The sequence below is a fragment of the Cynoglossus semilaevis genome, chromosome 19 (genome assembly GCF_000523025.1).
Source record: "Cynoglossus semilaevis isolate Cse_v1.0 chromosome 19, Cse_v1.0, whole genome shotgun sequence".
Taxonomy (NCBI): Eukaryota; Metazoa; Chordata; class Actinopteri; order Pleuronectiformes; family Cynoglossidae; genus Cynoglossus; species Cynoglossus semilaevis.
The window spans coordinates 16363290-16374610 of record NC_024325.1 but is presented as its reverse complement, the minus strand read 5'-3'; the positions used below and the strand labels follow the sequence as shown (position 1 = coordinate 16374610).

General features: G+C 47.2%; 2 protein-coding genes across 2 annotated transcripts in view; one reads left to right on the top strand and one right to left on the bottom strand.

Moving 5' to 3' along the window:
* grk6 (G protein-coupled receptor kinase 6) overlaps positions 1-4766 on the bottom strand; it is a 9263-nt gene extending 4497 nt beyond the window's left edge. Inside the window, exons 1-6 of the mRNA XM_008333360.3 lie at positions 4564-4766; positions 3689-3784; positions 952-1064; positions 685-762; positions 498-604; positions 89-181 (exon numbers count right to left, since the gene is read on the bottom strand). Coding sequence (XP_008331582.1) covers positions 89-181; positions 498-604; positions 685-762; positions 952-1064; positions 3689-3784; positions 4564-4615 — 539 coding nt within the window. The 5' untranslated portion in view covers positions 4616-4766. The remainder of the gene's footprint in view (positions 1-88; positions 182-497; positions 605-684; positions 763-951; positions 1065-3688; positions 3785-4563) is intronic.
* Positions 4757-7258, top strand: nop16 (NOP16 nucleolar protein homolog (yeast)). Its single transcript, XM_008333358.3, has 6 exons — positions 4757-4921; positions 5558-5687; positions 6128-6236; positions 6422-6488; positions 6584-6690; positions 6770-7258. The coding sequence occupies exons 1-6, from the start codon at positions 4861-4863 to the stop codon at positions 6902-6904; spliced, it is 609 nt and encodes a 202-aa protein (XP_008331580.2). The 5' UTR covers positions 4757-4860; the 3' UTR covers positions 6905-7258.
* The last annotated feature ends 4063 nt before the right edge of the window (positions 7259-11321 follow it).

Genomic DNA, 11321 nt, shown 5'->3' with positions numbered 1-11321 from the left:
GGGGAATAAGGGGAGGAGGAGGGGGGAAGAAGGGGAGAAGGAGGGGAGAAGGAGGGGAGAAGAAGGGGAGAAGGCGGGGAGATGTCACCTCTCCAGCCATTTCCACTGCAGGAACCTGTTGAAGAACATACTGTCCAGATAATCTGCAAATGGCGCCACACTCAGGTAGTCGTGGATTAATCTGGAAATGACACGATAAAACAAAATGATAACCTCTGTCATACCACACTGCCCCATGTGGCCAAGAGCACTCATTACACTAGCTATTGACAAACAAATGAGTCACGAGTCAGGGCTAACTAAAAATGTGTCTGATTTGTAAAGATTTACAGCCAAACATCGCCTCCTGGTGGCTGACTAATGTAATGTAATTCTGGTCTGGACTGGAACGTTGTGATCGCCGTGACTTTCCCTCTTTGTTTGTAGGGTTTCACGCTGAGCAGCGTCAGAAGAACAAACGCCAGCGTGTGGAAGAGAGCGCCCCCATGTGGTCTTACTTGGTACAGTCCTTGAAAAGTTCTTTGCAGGCCCCTTTTTCCTGCTGCAGCTTCTCACTGCACTGGTCCCTCAGGGCTGCGTCCAGCTCCGACACGTGGTCACATGACTGCGTAACAAGAACAGGGGTGTTCAGTCCACGCTACACTGTGGACCTCCCTCCCCGCCCCCCCCGTCAGCAGAAGATACCTGTGGGTTGAAGAACTTCTGGACGACCTCCTGACCTCTCTCTCTTCTCTCCACGTCAGGCGTCACCTCGTACTCAGCCTGCAGGGGCGGAGACATGTCACAGTTCCCTCCATACATCAGTGATGATGTCACTGATTGACGTTAATATTTTACTCCTTCATACATCAAACATCTCAGCGTCTGATTTAGAGAGCAGGATTTTCAAAGTCTCTCTCTCTCTCTCTCTCTCTCTCACACACACACACACACACACACAGATACACTCACCACTGCGTCCAGAAACTTGATACAGCGTCCCAGTCCAGGCCTGGTCTCACAGAACTGTCTGAACAACAATCGTCCAATCGGCTGACGCTCACACAGACTGATGTAGTCTCTCTCTACACAAACACACAACACTGGGGGTCAAAGGTCAAGTCCGGAGACTGTGTTCATTCAAACTCAATCTGTATATGAAGCATGATCAGACTGATGGAGGATGATCATCTTCTGATCCAGATTATAATCTAGATGATGAAGTCAATAAAAAGATGTTGCAAAAACAGAACTTCAGAGAAACAGTTCAGACCAAAGTCCATGGAGAAAATTAGAGATTTTAGTTCAGACCAAAGTCCACGGAGAAAATTAGAGATTTTAGTTCAGACCAAAGTCCATGGAGAAAATCAGTGATTTTAGTTCAGACCAAAGTCCATGGAGAAAATCAGTGATTTTAGTTCAGACCAAAGTCCATGGAGAAAATCAGGGATTTTAGTTCAGACCAAAGTCCATGGAGAAAATTAGAGATTTTAGTTCAGACCAAAGTCCATGGAGAAAATTAGAGATTTTAGTTCAGACCAAAGTCCATGGAGAAAATCAGTGATTTTAGTTCAGACCAAAGTCCATGGAGAAAATTAGAGATTTTAGTTCAGACCAAAGTCCATGGAGAAAATCAGGGATTTTAGTTCAGACCAAAGTCCATGGAGAAAATTAGAGATTTTAGTTCAGACCAAAGTCCACGGAGAAAATTAGAGATTTTAGTTCAGACCAAAGTCTATGGAGAAAATCAGAGATTTTAGTTCAGACCAAAGTCCACGGAGAAAATTAGAGATTTTAGTTCAGACCAAAGTCTATGGAGAAAATCAGAGATTTTAGTTCAGACCAACTGTGGCGTCTCTGTCAACTGAAATCACGGTGTTTTTTTCCATGTGGGTCTTTGGTCGTTCTTGGCCTAAACACTATACCCTCTGTTTCTTCTCTGTTTTTCACCTCTTCCTTTTTCATCCTCATCTCCTCTTCTTCCTGAGCTGCTTTGTATTTGTACACATCAATGATGCAAAACTAATGTCTCCTTGGAGCTGTATTCAAAGGTCCTGAAGCTCAGCTGCACTGTGACCTGGAGTAACCTGAAAGGTTGTTACTGCTGTTACTGCTGCTGCTGTTACTGCTGCTGTTACTGCTGCTGTTACTGCTGCTGCTGCTGCTGTTACTGCTGCTGCTGCTGCTGTTGCTGCTGCTGTTGCTGCTGCTGTTACTGCTGTTACTGCTGCTACTGCTGTTACTGCTGCTGCTGTTACTGCTGTTACTGCTGCTGTTGCTGCTGTTACTGCTGCTGTTACTGCTGTTACTGCTGCTGTTACTGCTGTTACTGCTGCTGTTACTGCTGTTACTGCTGCTACTGCTGTTACTGCTGCTGCTGTTTCTGCTGCTGCTGTTACTGCTGCTGTTACTGCTACTGCTGTTACTGCTGCTGCTGTTTCTGCTGCTGCTGTTACTGCTGCTGTTACTGCTGTTACTGCTGCTGTTGCTGCTGTTACTGCTGCTGTTACTGCTGCTGCTGTTACTGTTGTTACTGCTGCTGCTGCTGCTGTCAGAGTTGAATATGAAAAGGAGGAAGTGGTCACTTCCTGAATCTGTTTCTCAACAGACCTCCTCCATTTTATGAGAAGCCAACAAAGTGAGAAGAGAGAAGATCTTTTCATCTTCGTGAGGTTTTCTTCTTCTCTGTGTTGGAGCTCACTCCAAGCTTCTTCTTCAGCTTCACTCTGAAATATTCTGCCCAGTTCACTCTGGCTCAGAGACTGTGTGAGATGAGGAGGTCAGGGTTGGACATTTGGATTGTACTTTAGATCAATGGTTATGTGTGTGTGTCTATTTGTGTCACAGCATCAACAACAAAAACACCATTCACTTCTGATGAGGTCAAAGGTCACCGACAGGGCTTTAAATCTGGAGCCAATTCAGAAAATGAAACTGCCTCATGACCCAACATCAGCATCACAACCTGTGACCTTCGACCTTTCACAAACTTCATTAACAAATCTAAATCATCTTCTACCATCTGTTTCATTTTTGTAAACAATGTATTTCTTTGATTAAAAGACTTTGCCTTAAGGTAAATGACAGACCAGAAATAGTCCAGATAAAAATAGAGACGTGACTGATATTATCTGTTCACACTGGAAAATAAAGCTACAGTTATTCAAACAAACAATGTTCAGACTAAAATCTCTGATTTTCTCCATGGACTTTGGTCTGAACTAAAATCTCTGATTTTCTCCATGGACTTCTGTGTGGTAGTTGACTTCCATACAGCTGTCAACAGGTTCTGTAGATAGGACACAGTAATACAGTAAGTGCCGCCCCACATTTCTTTCAAACACTACAGATAACGTCCGTGTGGACCAATGAGGAACTGCTCCTGGGCCAGTTGAAGTTCTTGGTTCCTCTGTGAATACATTATTAATTATTAAAATAAAATGAACCGAAATCTAAAACATGAAATGTTATTTTTCTAATGTGCGCAGCAGCGCCACCACTGGTCGTTCAGATGATTCTGGGCTCTTGACAGAAACTTTGATTTCTGACAGAGAACGGTCGGAAATCAAACTGTTTTTGATTCTAACGTCGGGATCATCAGCGTCTGTTTCCTCTTTCTGCTTCACCACAGTTTCCTCTCTGCTGCTTCATCACTCTTTCTGAGTGTGTGTGTGTGTGTGTGAGTGTGTGAGTGTGTGTCTGGTCTTACCAATGCTCTGTCGCAGCTCTTCACACAAACTGATGTGCGGAAACTGAAGCATCTGCTTCCACTTCTTGCTTTTTCCTTTCCTGTTGCCGACTCCTCCTGGAGAACACACAGTTTTGGGTCAGTTCTGCCTGGAGCCAGCAGGGGTCACTCTCCAAAGAAACACGGCCTCCATGTGGAGGAGTGGATGGAGCTCCTGCTTTACACACCAAGGAGGTTTGACTCCCACGTCTTTAGCTCCAAGACCCCGGTCCACTGTGGACACCTGACCACCAGCACTGTGTGTGTGTGTGTGTGTGTGTGTGTGTGTGTGTAACACTGTAACAGTGAACTTCAGTTTGAGAGTGAACACTTCAAAGCATCAGCAGCAACATCCTGTTTCACAACAACTGTAAAGATGCTGCAACATCACACACACACACACACACACACACACACACACACACAGCTTCAGGATCTAACCCTGAATAAAGACTTGTCAACTTGACTGTGTCCACTCTCTGTACCGACAGTGGACAGTGGACAGGTCCACTCTACAGAGACGTCTTTTGCCCCACTGTGGCTGTTGAACTGAGAGAAGTGTAACTATCAGACTAACTAGATAGTCTAGAGTAACTAACTAGTAACTAACTAGTAAGTGTTGGACAGATGTGTCTCCTCACAGCTGCGTCATGTCTTCGATCCTTTCCGACTCTTTCAACGATTACAGAACAACAAGACCGAACCGGTTCACTTTGTACTTTCATCTAAAACCCGGTGGGCGGCGCTGTTGAGCCGCAGCGTCTACTCTTTGATCTCGGGCCCAGAGGAAGTGGACGGCCGGGTCACATCATGGTGTGAGCCCGGACTCTGTCGGAGGATCATCTCCATCCTCTTACCTTCTCGTGCCTTGAGCAGCACCGTGTTGGCCACGATGTTCTCCAGCTCCATGTCGATCTCTGTTCTCTGTGGTCCGAGCAGCAGCTTCTCACCGCGGCTTCTTCTCCCCGAGCTCCGGCCACCGGCTCCTCCTGCCGCCGAGCCGAGGAACACAACTCAGACTGCCGCTGGTTGGAGACCGTAGTGTCCGGGGGAACTCCGTAACTCCTCTGGAGTGTCCTCCCCCAGCAGCTGCTGCTCTGTCCTCCCCCTGGTCCTCCCCCTGGTCCTCCCCCTGGTCCTCCCTCTACCATCTCATGTCATGTTATCAACTCATACAAGTCGACGGACGTTTTGATAAACATCAGATCACACCTAGTGAGTAAAGTAAGAGATGAGTGACGTCATTAACAGTTAGCTATCGGAACTGAACGATAACCTTTTCTTTAACCTTTTAAGGATTTGTACATACGATCCAGGAAGCGTTACGATGCTCACGGTTTAAGGCTTTAACTTGACGTAAACTGTACTTCAACAAGCGGTCTATGCTAGTCTGACACCTAGAGGATAACAGTAGACACTGCATCTTTACATGTCGCCAGAACGTATGAAAGTTCAACGTTCGTCACTGAATTCTCAGATGTTGTTAATGTTGCTAAGGAGAATTATTCATCATACAAAATAATGTGTCAAATTGTGGTTTCTATTCTGGTAAATATATTTGATTTTTAGTCTTTAAATATAAAAATGTTCAGTTATAAATATGACTTTTCCTTTACTGAAAATTAATGATTTATAATACGACACTTTATATACGATATACATATAAAATAAAATAAAATATATATATATATATATACAGTATATGCTGTGAAGAACAATTATATTAGAATTATAGCGACGTCAGCGGTGGAGTCACGTGACAGGAATGAACCAAACACGTGTTTCCTGGTTTATTACACGTTGAACGCTGATCTTGGAAAACAGAACGTTTTCTTCATTGTTTTTCCACAGCGGAACATTTTAAAAAGACGACGATGGTCAAGACGAAACAGTCCAAAGGGAGAAAAAAGTTCGACTATGACAAGAACCGGAAGAAGCTGAAGAAGAAGTTTCTTAAAAAGCAGAAGCCAACGATCGAAGAGTAAGTTAGCCGCTGTTAGCATGCTAGCTACGTCTCTTTAACGTTTTAACTCCTTTGTTTAAACTTGGTGTTCGAGGTCACATGATTAGCTTTACAGCCGGTCAATCGACTAAACCCGGTGTGTAATTCAGAGTCGATGTTACCGATAATTCGATGAGGGTTATCATAATCGTAGGTAATGTAACAACTCTGACCGGTGTTTGTACCGAGTTTAATGAAAGGGTTAACTGGGTTAGTGCGGGTTAACTAAACCAGTTGATGCCAGACACTAAACCACCGTTAGTCACTGGTGTAAAGTCAGCTTCAGTTCAACCCTGTGATAAAACCAGGTTTAAGGCTAACTCTGGGTCACATCCTTAAAATGACCAACTAGTAACTTCCTGTGGGATTATTGTAATCCACTGCTGATTCAGTTTGTTAATCACCGTCTGTGTCTTCAGTCGTCAGGTGAGACGAGCGTGGGACGAACACAAGTCTGTGTCCAGGAACCTCCGAGACATGGGTCTGTCCTTGGATCCCAACAGATCTCTCCCCATAAAGAAGAGCAGTGTAAGTGGAGGAGGTGGGCCTCATTACAAACCACAGCATCTGTAGGTGGCGCTAAAACCAAGACCATTTTGTTTCAGTCTGGCTCCCAACCTTAGATTAAATGAGGTGTTGACATCAGAGAAGAAGAAAATGAGCCAATCACACGCAGACGTTTGTCATTCATTTGAATCTTTTAATATTTTCAGTTGCTGGGAGACCAGAGTGAGACACCTGCAGGCTCCGCCCTCATCACCAAACCCTACGTCCTCAACCGTAAGCTATTGTCGTTGACTGGGGTCATGTGACCCACTCTTATGGCCTTGACAGTCATGCACACGTGTGAACTTTCCCTTTTGTGATTGGCTCAGAGCTGGAAGAGGAGGCGGGGCGACCGCAGAAAAACTCAAAGACGTTATCGAGCGACCTGATAGAGTTTGTCCAGCACATGATCAGAGAACACCAGGATGACCACAAGGTGAGGACGGACACACACTCACACTCACACACACACACACACACTCACACACTCTGACCACCTGACCTTAAAATAACAGGCCATGGCTCGAGATGAGAAGAACTACTACCAGGACACGCCCAGTCAGATCAGGAGGAAAATCAACGATTACAAACGCTGCCACCCGGTGGACTACCAGGCTTTCATCAGCTCTTTATCTGCTGCAGCTCAGTGACGGGTGGAGACGACGATGTATCTGTGATGGATGTTCAGCTGGAGGACGTCCTCACAGCGTCTGTGGACAGGACAGGCGTGGAGACCAGTCACTACGTTACTTGAGTGAGCAGAAATGTCCTGATCACTGATCGGTTAAAGGAGTTGTTTTGAAGGAGCGTTCGCTCGACCAGAGACCAGAGTTAGTGTGAAGATAATCTGCTGATCGCAGTTTTCTAACACCGACAACCACCACCATACAGTCGCTGTGATTTATTTTGCGGTGAGTTGAGTTTTAGGAACCGGTTCAGGAAGGAGTCATCGTGAAAAATGAATCTTTGTAAAAAAACAAAATAAAATCCATGTTGAGAGAAAATGAAGTTGTATTTCATTCCTTCCTGGTTTTGTTGTCGTCTCAGGTTCCTTTCACATTCACTTCCACGGTGACCTCTTGACCTCCTGCTCTTAGTTCATAAATCACAGCTCAGAGTTGTTATTTTGTGACTTCAGTTTGGTGAACCGCAGAGAGGCAAACTGGCCACAGGAGGCAGCAGCGGACCAGCAGCCCGTGTCTCATGAAATTATATTTAGTTTAAATATTATTCAGGGTTATTTTTTTATCTTTGTTTTGAAGTGTTGGTTCTGTCCACACCACAAACTGTTGACCCCAAACACTGAAAGTTCCAGGACCCGGGTCTGAATAAGAACCGATTCATCACCGTCATCCAGGACGAAACGAAGGACCAGGACAATTAGTTCAACTCATCCTGGTGCTGCTGCAGCCTCGCAGCTGGTCCACACCCCTGACCTTTACTGGTCCACACCCCTGACCTTTACTGGTCCACACCCCTGACTCAGTAGAGGGTGCTGAGTCCTACATGTTGTTTTTAGGGTAAGTTCAAAAACACAGTAACACTGACTTCTTAAATGATACGTCCTTCAGGGAAACTTAAGACTTAAAGTTAAGGCAATATATTTATTTGGAATGTTTTTTTAATATTTGATCATAGAACTATTATATTTATTTTTTTTATTTCCAGTTATATTATTATTTTTGTTCAAAAGGTATTCCAATAATTAAAAACATGAATAAATTATCTTGTGTATTCTATAATACAAAAGTAACAGATGAGGTAGCGCTAGGACTACATATATACATATACATATACATATGTATAAGTTTGTGTTGTACATATGTATATGTATGTATTTAATTATGAACCGCGGCGGTGACCTAAAGTTCCCTTGAACATTAGTCTAACTTTATTTAGAAAATTCTAGCCGGAAGTAGATGGAGCGGATGAGTTGCACTTGACAGCGGTAAAACATCCGAAAGTCGTCGGGAATGAACACTTAGCCCCTCGGTATTTTTCACGTCTTTTCCGCCTTTTTTAAAGCCGAGGCTCAACAGAAGTGAATCTTTAACAAGTTGACGGAGGGTTGAACTTGGACTTTGGTCTTGTTGGAGAACCACAGAGCGTCCCGTTGCATTTGTGTATTGTTTAGTAGTGTTTCTCCCGCAGCTGCGGCAGCAGGCTGTTAGCTTCGCTTCCTCGGCGCTAACAACATGGAGGCGGCCTGGAAGCAGCGCACGGAGACGTGAAGAGACCGGGCTCAGAGAGGCTCCGCCGGGCGCCTTACACACGACAACACTGAGAGCTTAAACTGCTGTGGACACACGGACACCCAGAGCACCACTGTAGCAACTGCACCTTCTGTGGAGCCGTCTGTGCAGAAACAGCAGCCGCGGCAAGTGCGGCGGCGGCAGCGGCGTCCTTCGCTCCCGCAGCCGAAAATATCATTGCCTTTGGTTTGTAAGAATACGCCGAACTCGGGCCTGGAAAAGTTGTGAAAACATGCGCCCCCTGCGTGGAAACAGCGCCAATCTGCGGCCGAGCTCAAAAACGACGCGGTGAAACAGAACTGTCGCAGCGCGGAGCGACGCAGCACGTCTCGGTTGATGGAGACGCAGCTGCTGAAATGCCCAGGAAGGAGTTACCGCTGCCGCAGGGCTGGGAGGAGGCCAGAGACTTCGATGGAAAAGTCTACTACATAGACCACATCCACCAGTGCACGAGCTGGATCGACCCCAGAGACAGGTAGGACCTGTGACCTGTGACCTGTGACCTGTGCTCCACTGGACATGAACCAGACTTGACGGACAGACTGGGTCCTGTGAGACGATGCTCATCACACACACCCAACACACACCTGACTCCTGTGAAGCCAAACCACAGAGTGGACATTTTTAACTGACCTGTAAAGTGCAGTCGGAGAACCTGCCTCGTTAGGAACCAAACCTCAGTTTTTGTTGCACTTTTACTAAGAAAGATGCGACCGATCTGAAAGGATCAGACGGGTCCAGATATGACACCGTCATGGCGGCCTCTGTGTTGTGATGTAAAGAGTGAAGAACCGTGAAGAATAGCCACACGTTTAGTTGTTACTAAAACCAAGGCGTCAGTTGGAGTTGACGTCGTTAACCAACCAGCTCTGTCTGTCATTCCCAGTTTCTGTGGTGTTGATGCTCATGTGTTGGGGGCGGGGCTCCGACTCCAAAACATCTGTATCATCAGCAGCAGTAACAGCAGCAGCATTAGCATCAGCAGCATTAGCATCAGCAGCAGTAACAATCCCTTGATGTCCACCTCAGAGAATTCCTCTCCTAACTCCTTGGCTCCTTGACTCCTTGACTCCTTGACACCTTGACTCCTTGGCACCTTGGCACCTTGGCACCTTGACTCCTTGACTCCTTGACTCCTTGACGCCTTGACTCCTTGACACCTTGACTCCTTGACTCCTTGACTCCTTGGCACCTTGGCCCCTTGACTCCTTGACTCCTTGACACCTTGACTCCTTGACACCTTGGCTCCTTGACACCTTGACTCCTTGGCTCCTTGGCACCTTGGCTCCTTGGCACCTTGACTCCTTGGCTCCTTGGCACCTTGACTCCTTGACTCCTTGACACTTTGGCTCCTTGACTCCTTGACACCTTGGCTCCTTGACACCTTGACTCCTTGACTCCTTGACACCTTGGCTCCTTGACTCCTTGACTCCTTGGCTCCTTGACACCTTGACTCCTTGACTCCTTGACTCCTTGGCTCCTTGGCACCTTGGCTCCCTGACTCCTTGACACCTTGGCTCCTTGACTCCTTGGCTCCTTGGCTCCTTGGCACCTTGGCTCCTTGGCTCCTTGACACCTTGGCTCCTTGACTCCTTGGCACCTTGGCACCTTGGCACCTTGGCTCCTTGACTCCTTGACTCCTTGGCTCCTTGGCACCTTGGCTCCTTGGCTCCTTGACACCTTGACTCCTTGGCTCCTTGGCTCCTTGGCACCTTGGCTCCTTGGCTCCTTGACACCTTGACTCCTTGACTCCTTGGCTCCTTGGCTCCTTGACCCCTTGACTCCTTGACACCTTGACTCCTTGGCACCTTGGCACCTTGGCTCCTTGACTCCTTGACACCTTGGCTCCTTGACACCTTGGCTCCTTGACTCCTTGGCTCCTTGACTCCTTGGCTCCTTGACTCCTTGGCTCCTTGGCTCCTTGACCCCTTGACTCCTTGACACCTTGACTCCTTGACGCCTTGACTCCTTGACTCCTTGGCTCCTTGGCTCCTTGGCACCTTGGCTCCTTGGCTCCTTGACACCTTGACTCCTTGACTCCTTGGCTCCTTGGCACCTTGGCTCCCTGACTCCTTGACACCTTGGCTCCTTGACTCCTTGACTCCTTGACTCCTTGACGCCTTGACTCCTTGACACCTTGACTCCTTGACGCCTTGACTCCTTGACACCTTGGCTCCTTGACTCCTTGACACCTTGACTCCTTGACGCCTTGACTCCTTGACACCTTGGCTCCTTGGCTCCTTGGCTCCTTGGCTCTTTGGCTCCTTGGCTCCTTGACTCCTTGACTCCTTGGCACCTTGGCTCCTTGGCACCTTGACTCCTTGGCTCCTTGGCACCTTGGCACCTTGACTCCTTGGCTCCTTGGCACCTTGGCACCTTGACTCCTTGGCTCCTTGGCTCCTTGACACCTTGACTCCTTGGCTCCTTGGCACCTTGGCACCTTGACTCCTTGACTCCTTGGCTCCTTGACACCTTGACTCCTTGGCACCTTGGCACCTTGGCACCTTGACTCCTTGACTCCTTGACTCCTTGACGCCTTGACTCCTTGACACCTTGGCTCCTTGGCACCTTGGCCCCTTGACTCCTTGACTCCTTGACACCTTGACTCCTTGACTCCTTGACTCCTTGACACAGCTGATTGGATCTCAGTGTTCAGGGGTCACTGGACCGTGTCGTGGTCAGCTGAAGGTCCTGGTCTCTGGTCGTTCCTGCTCCTCCACATTCCTGCGATCAGAAATCCACCCGTTAAGAAGCTTTACCATAGACTAACCCTAACTCCACTGGTACCAAAGAGAACTTTAGAACCAAATCCTTG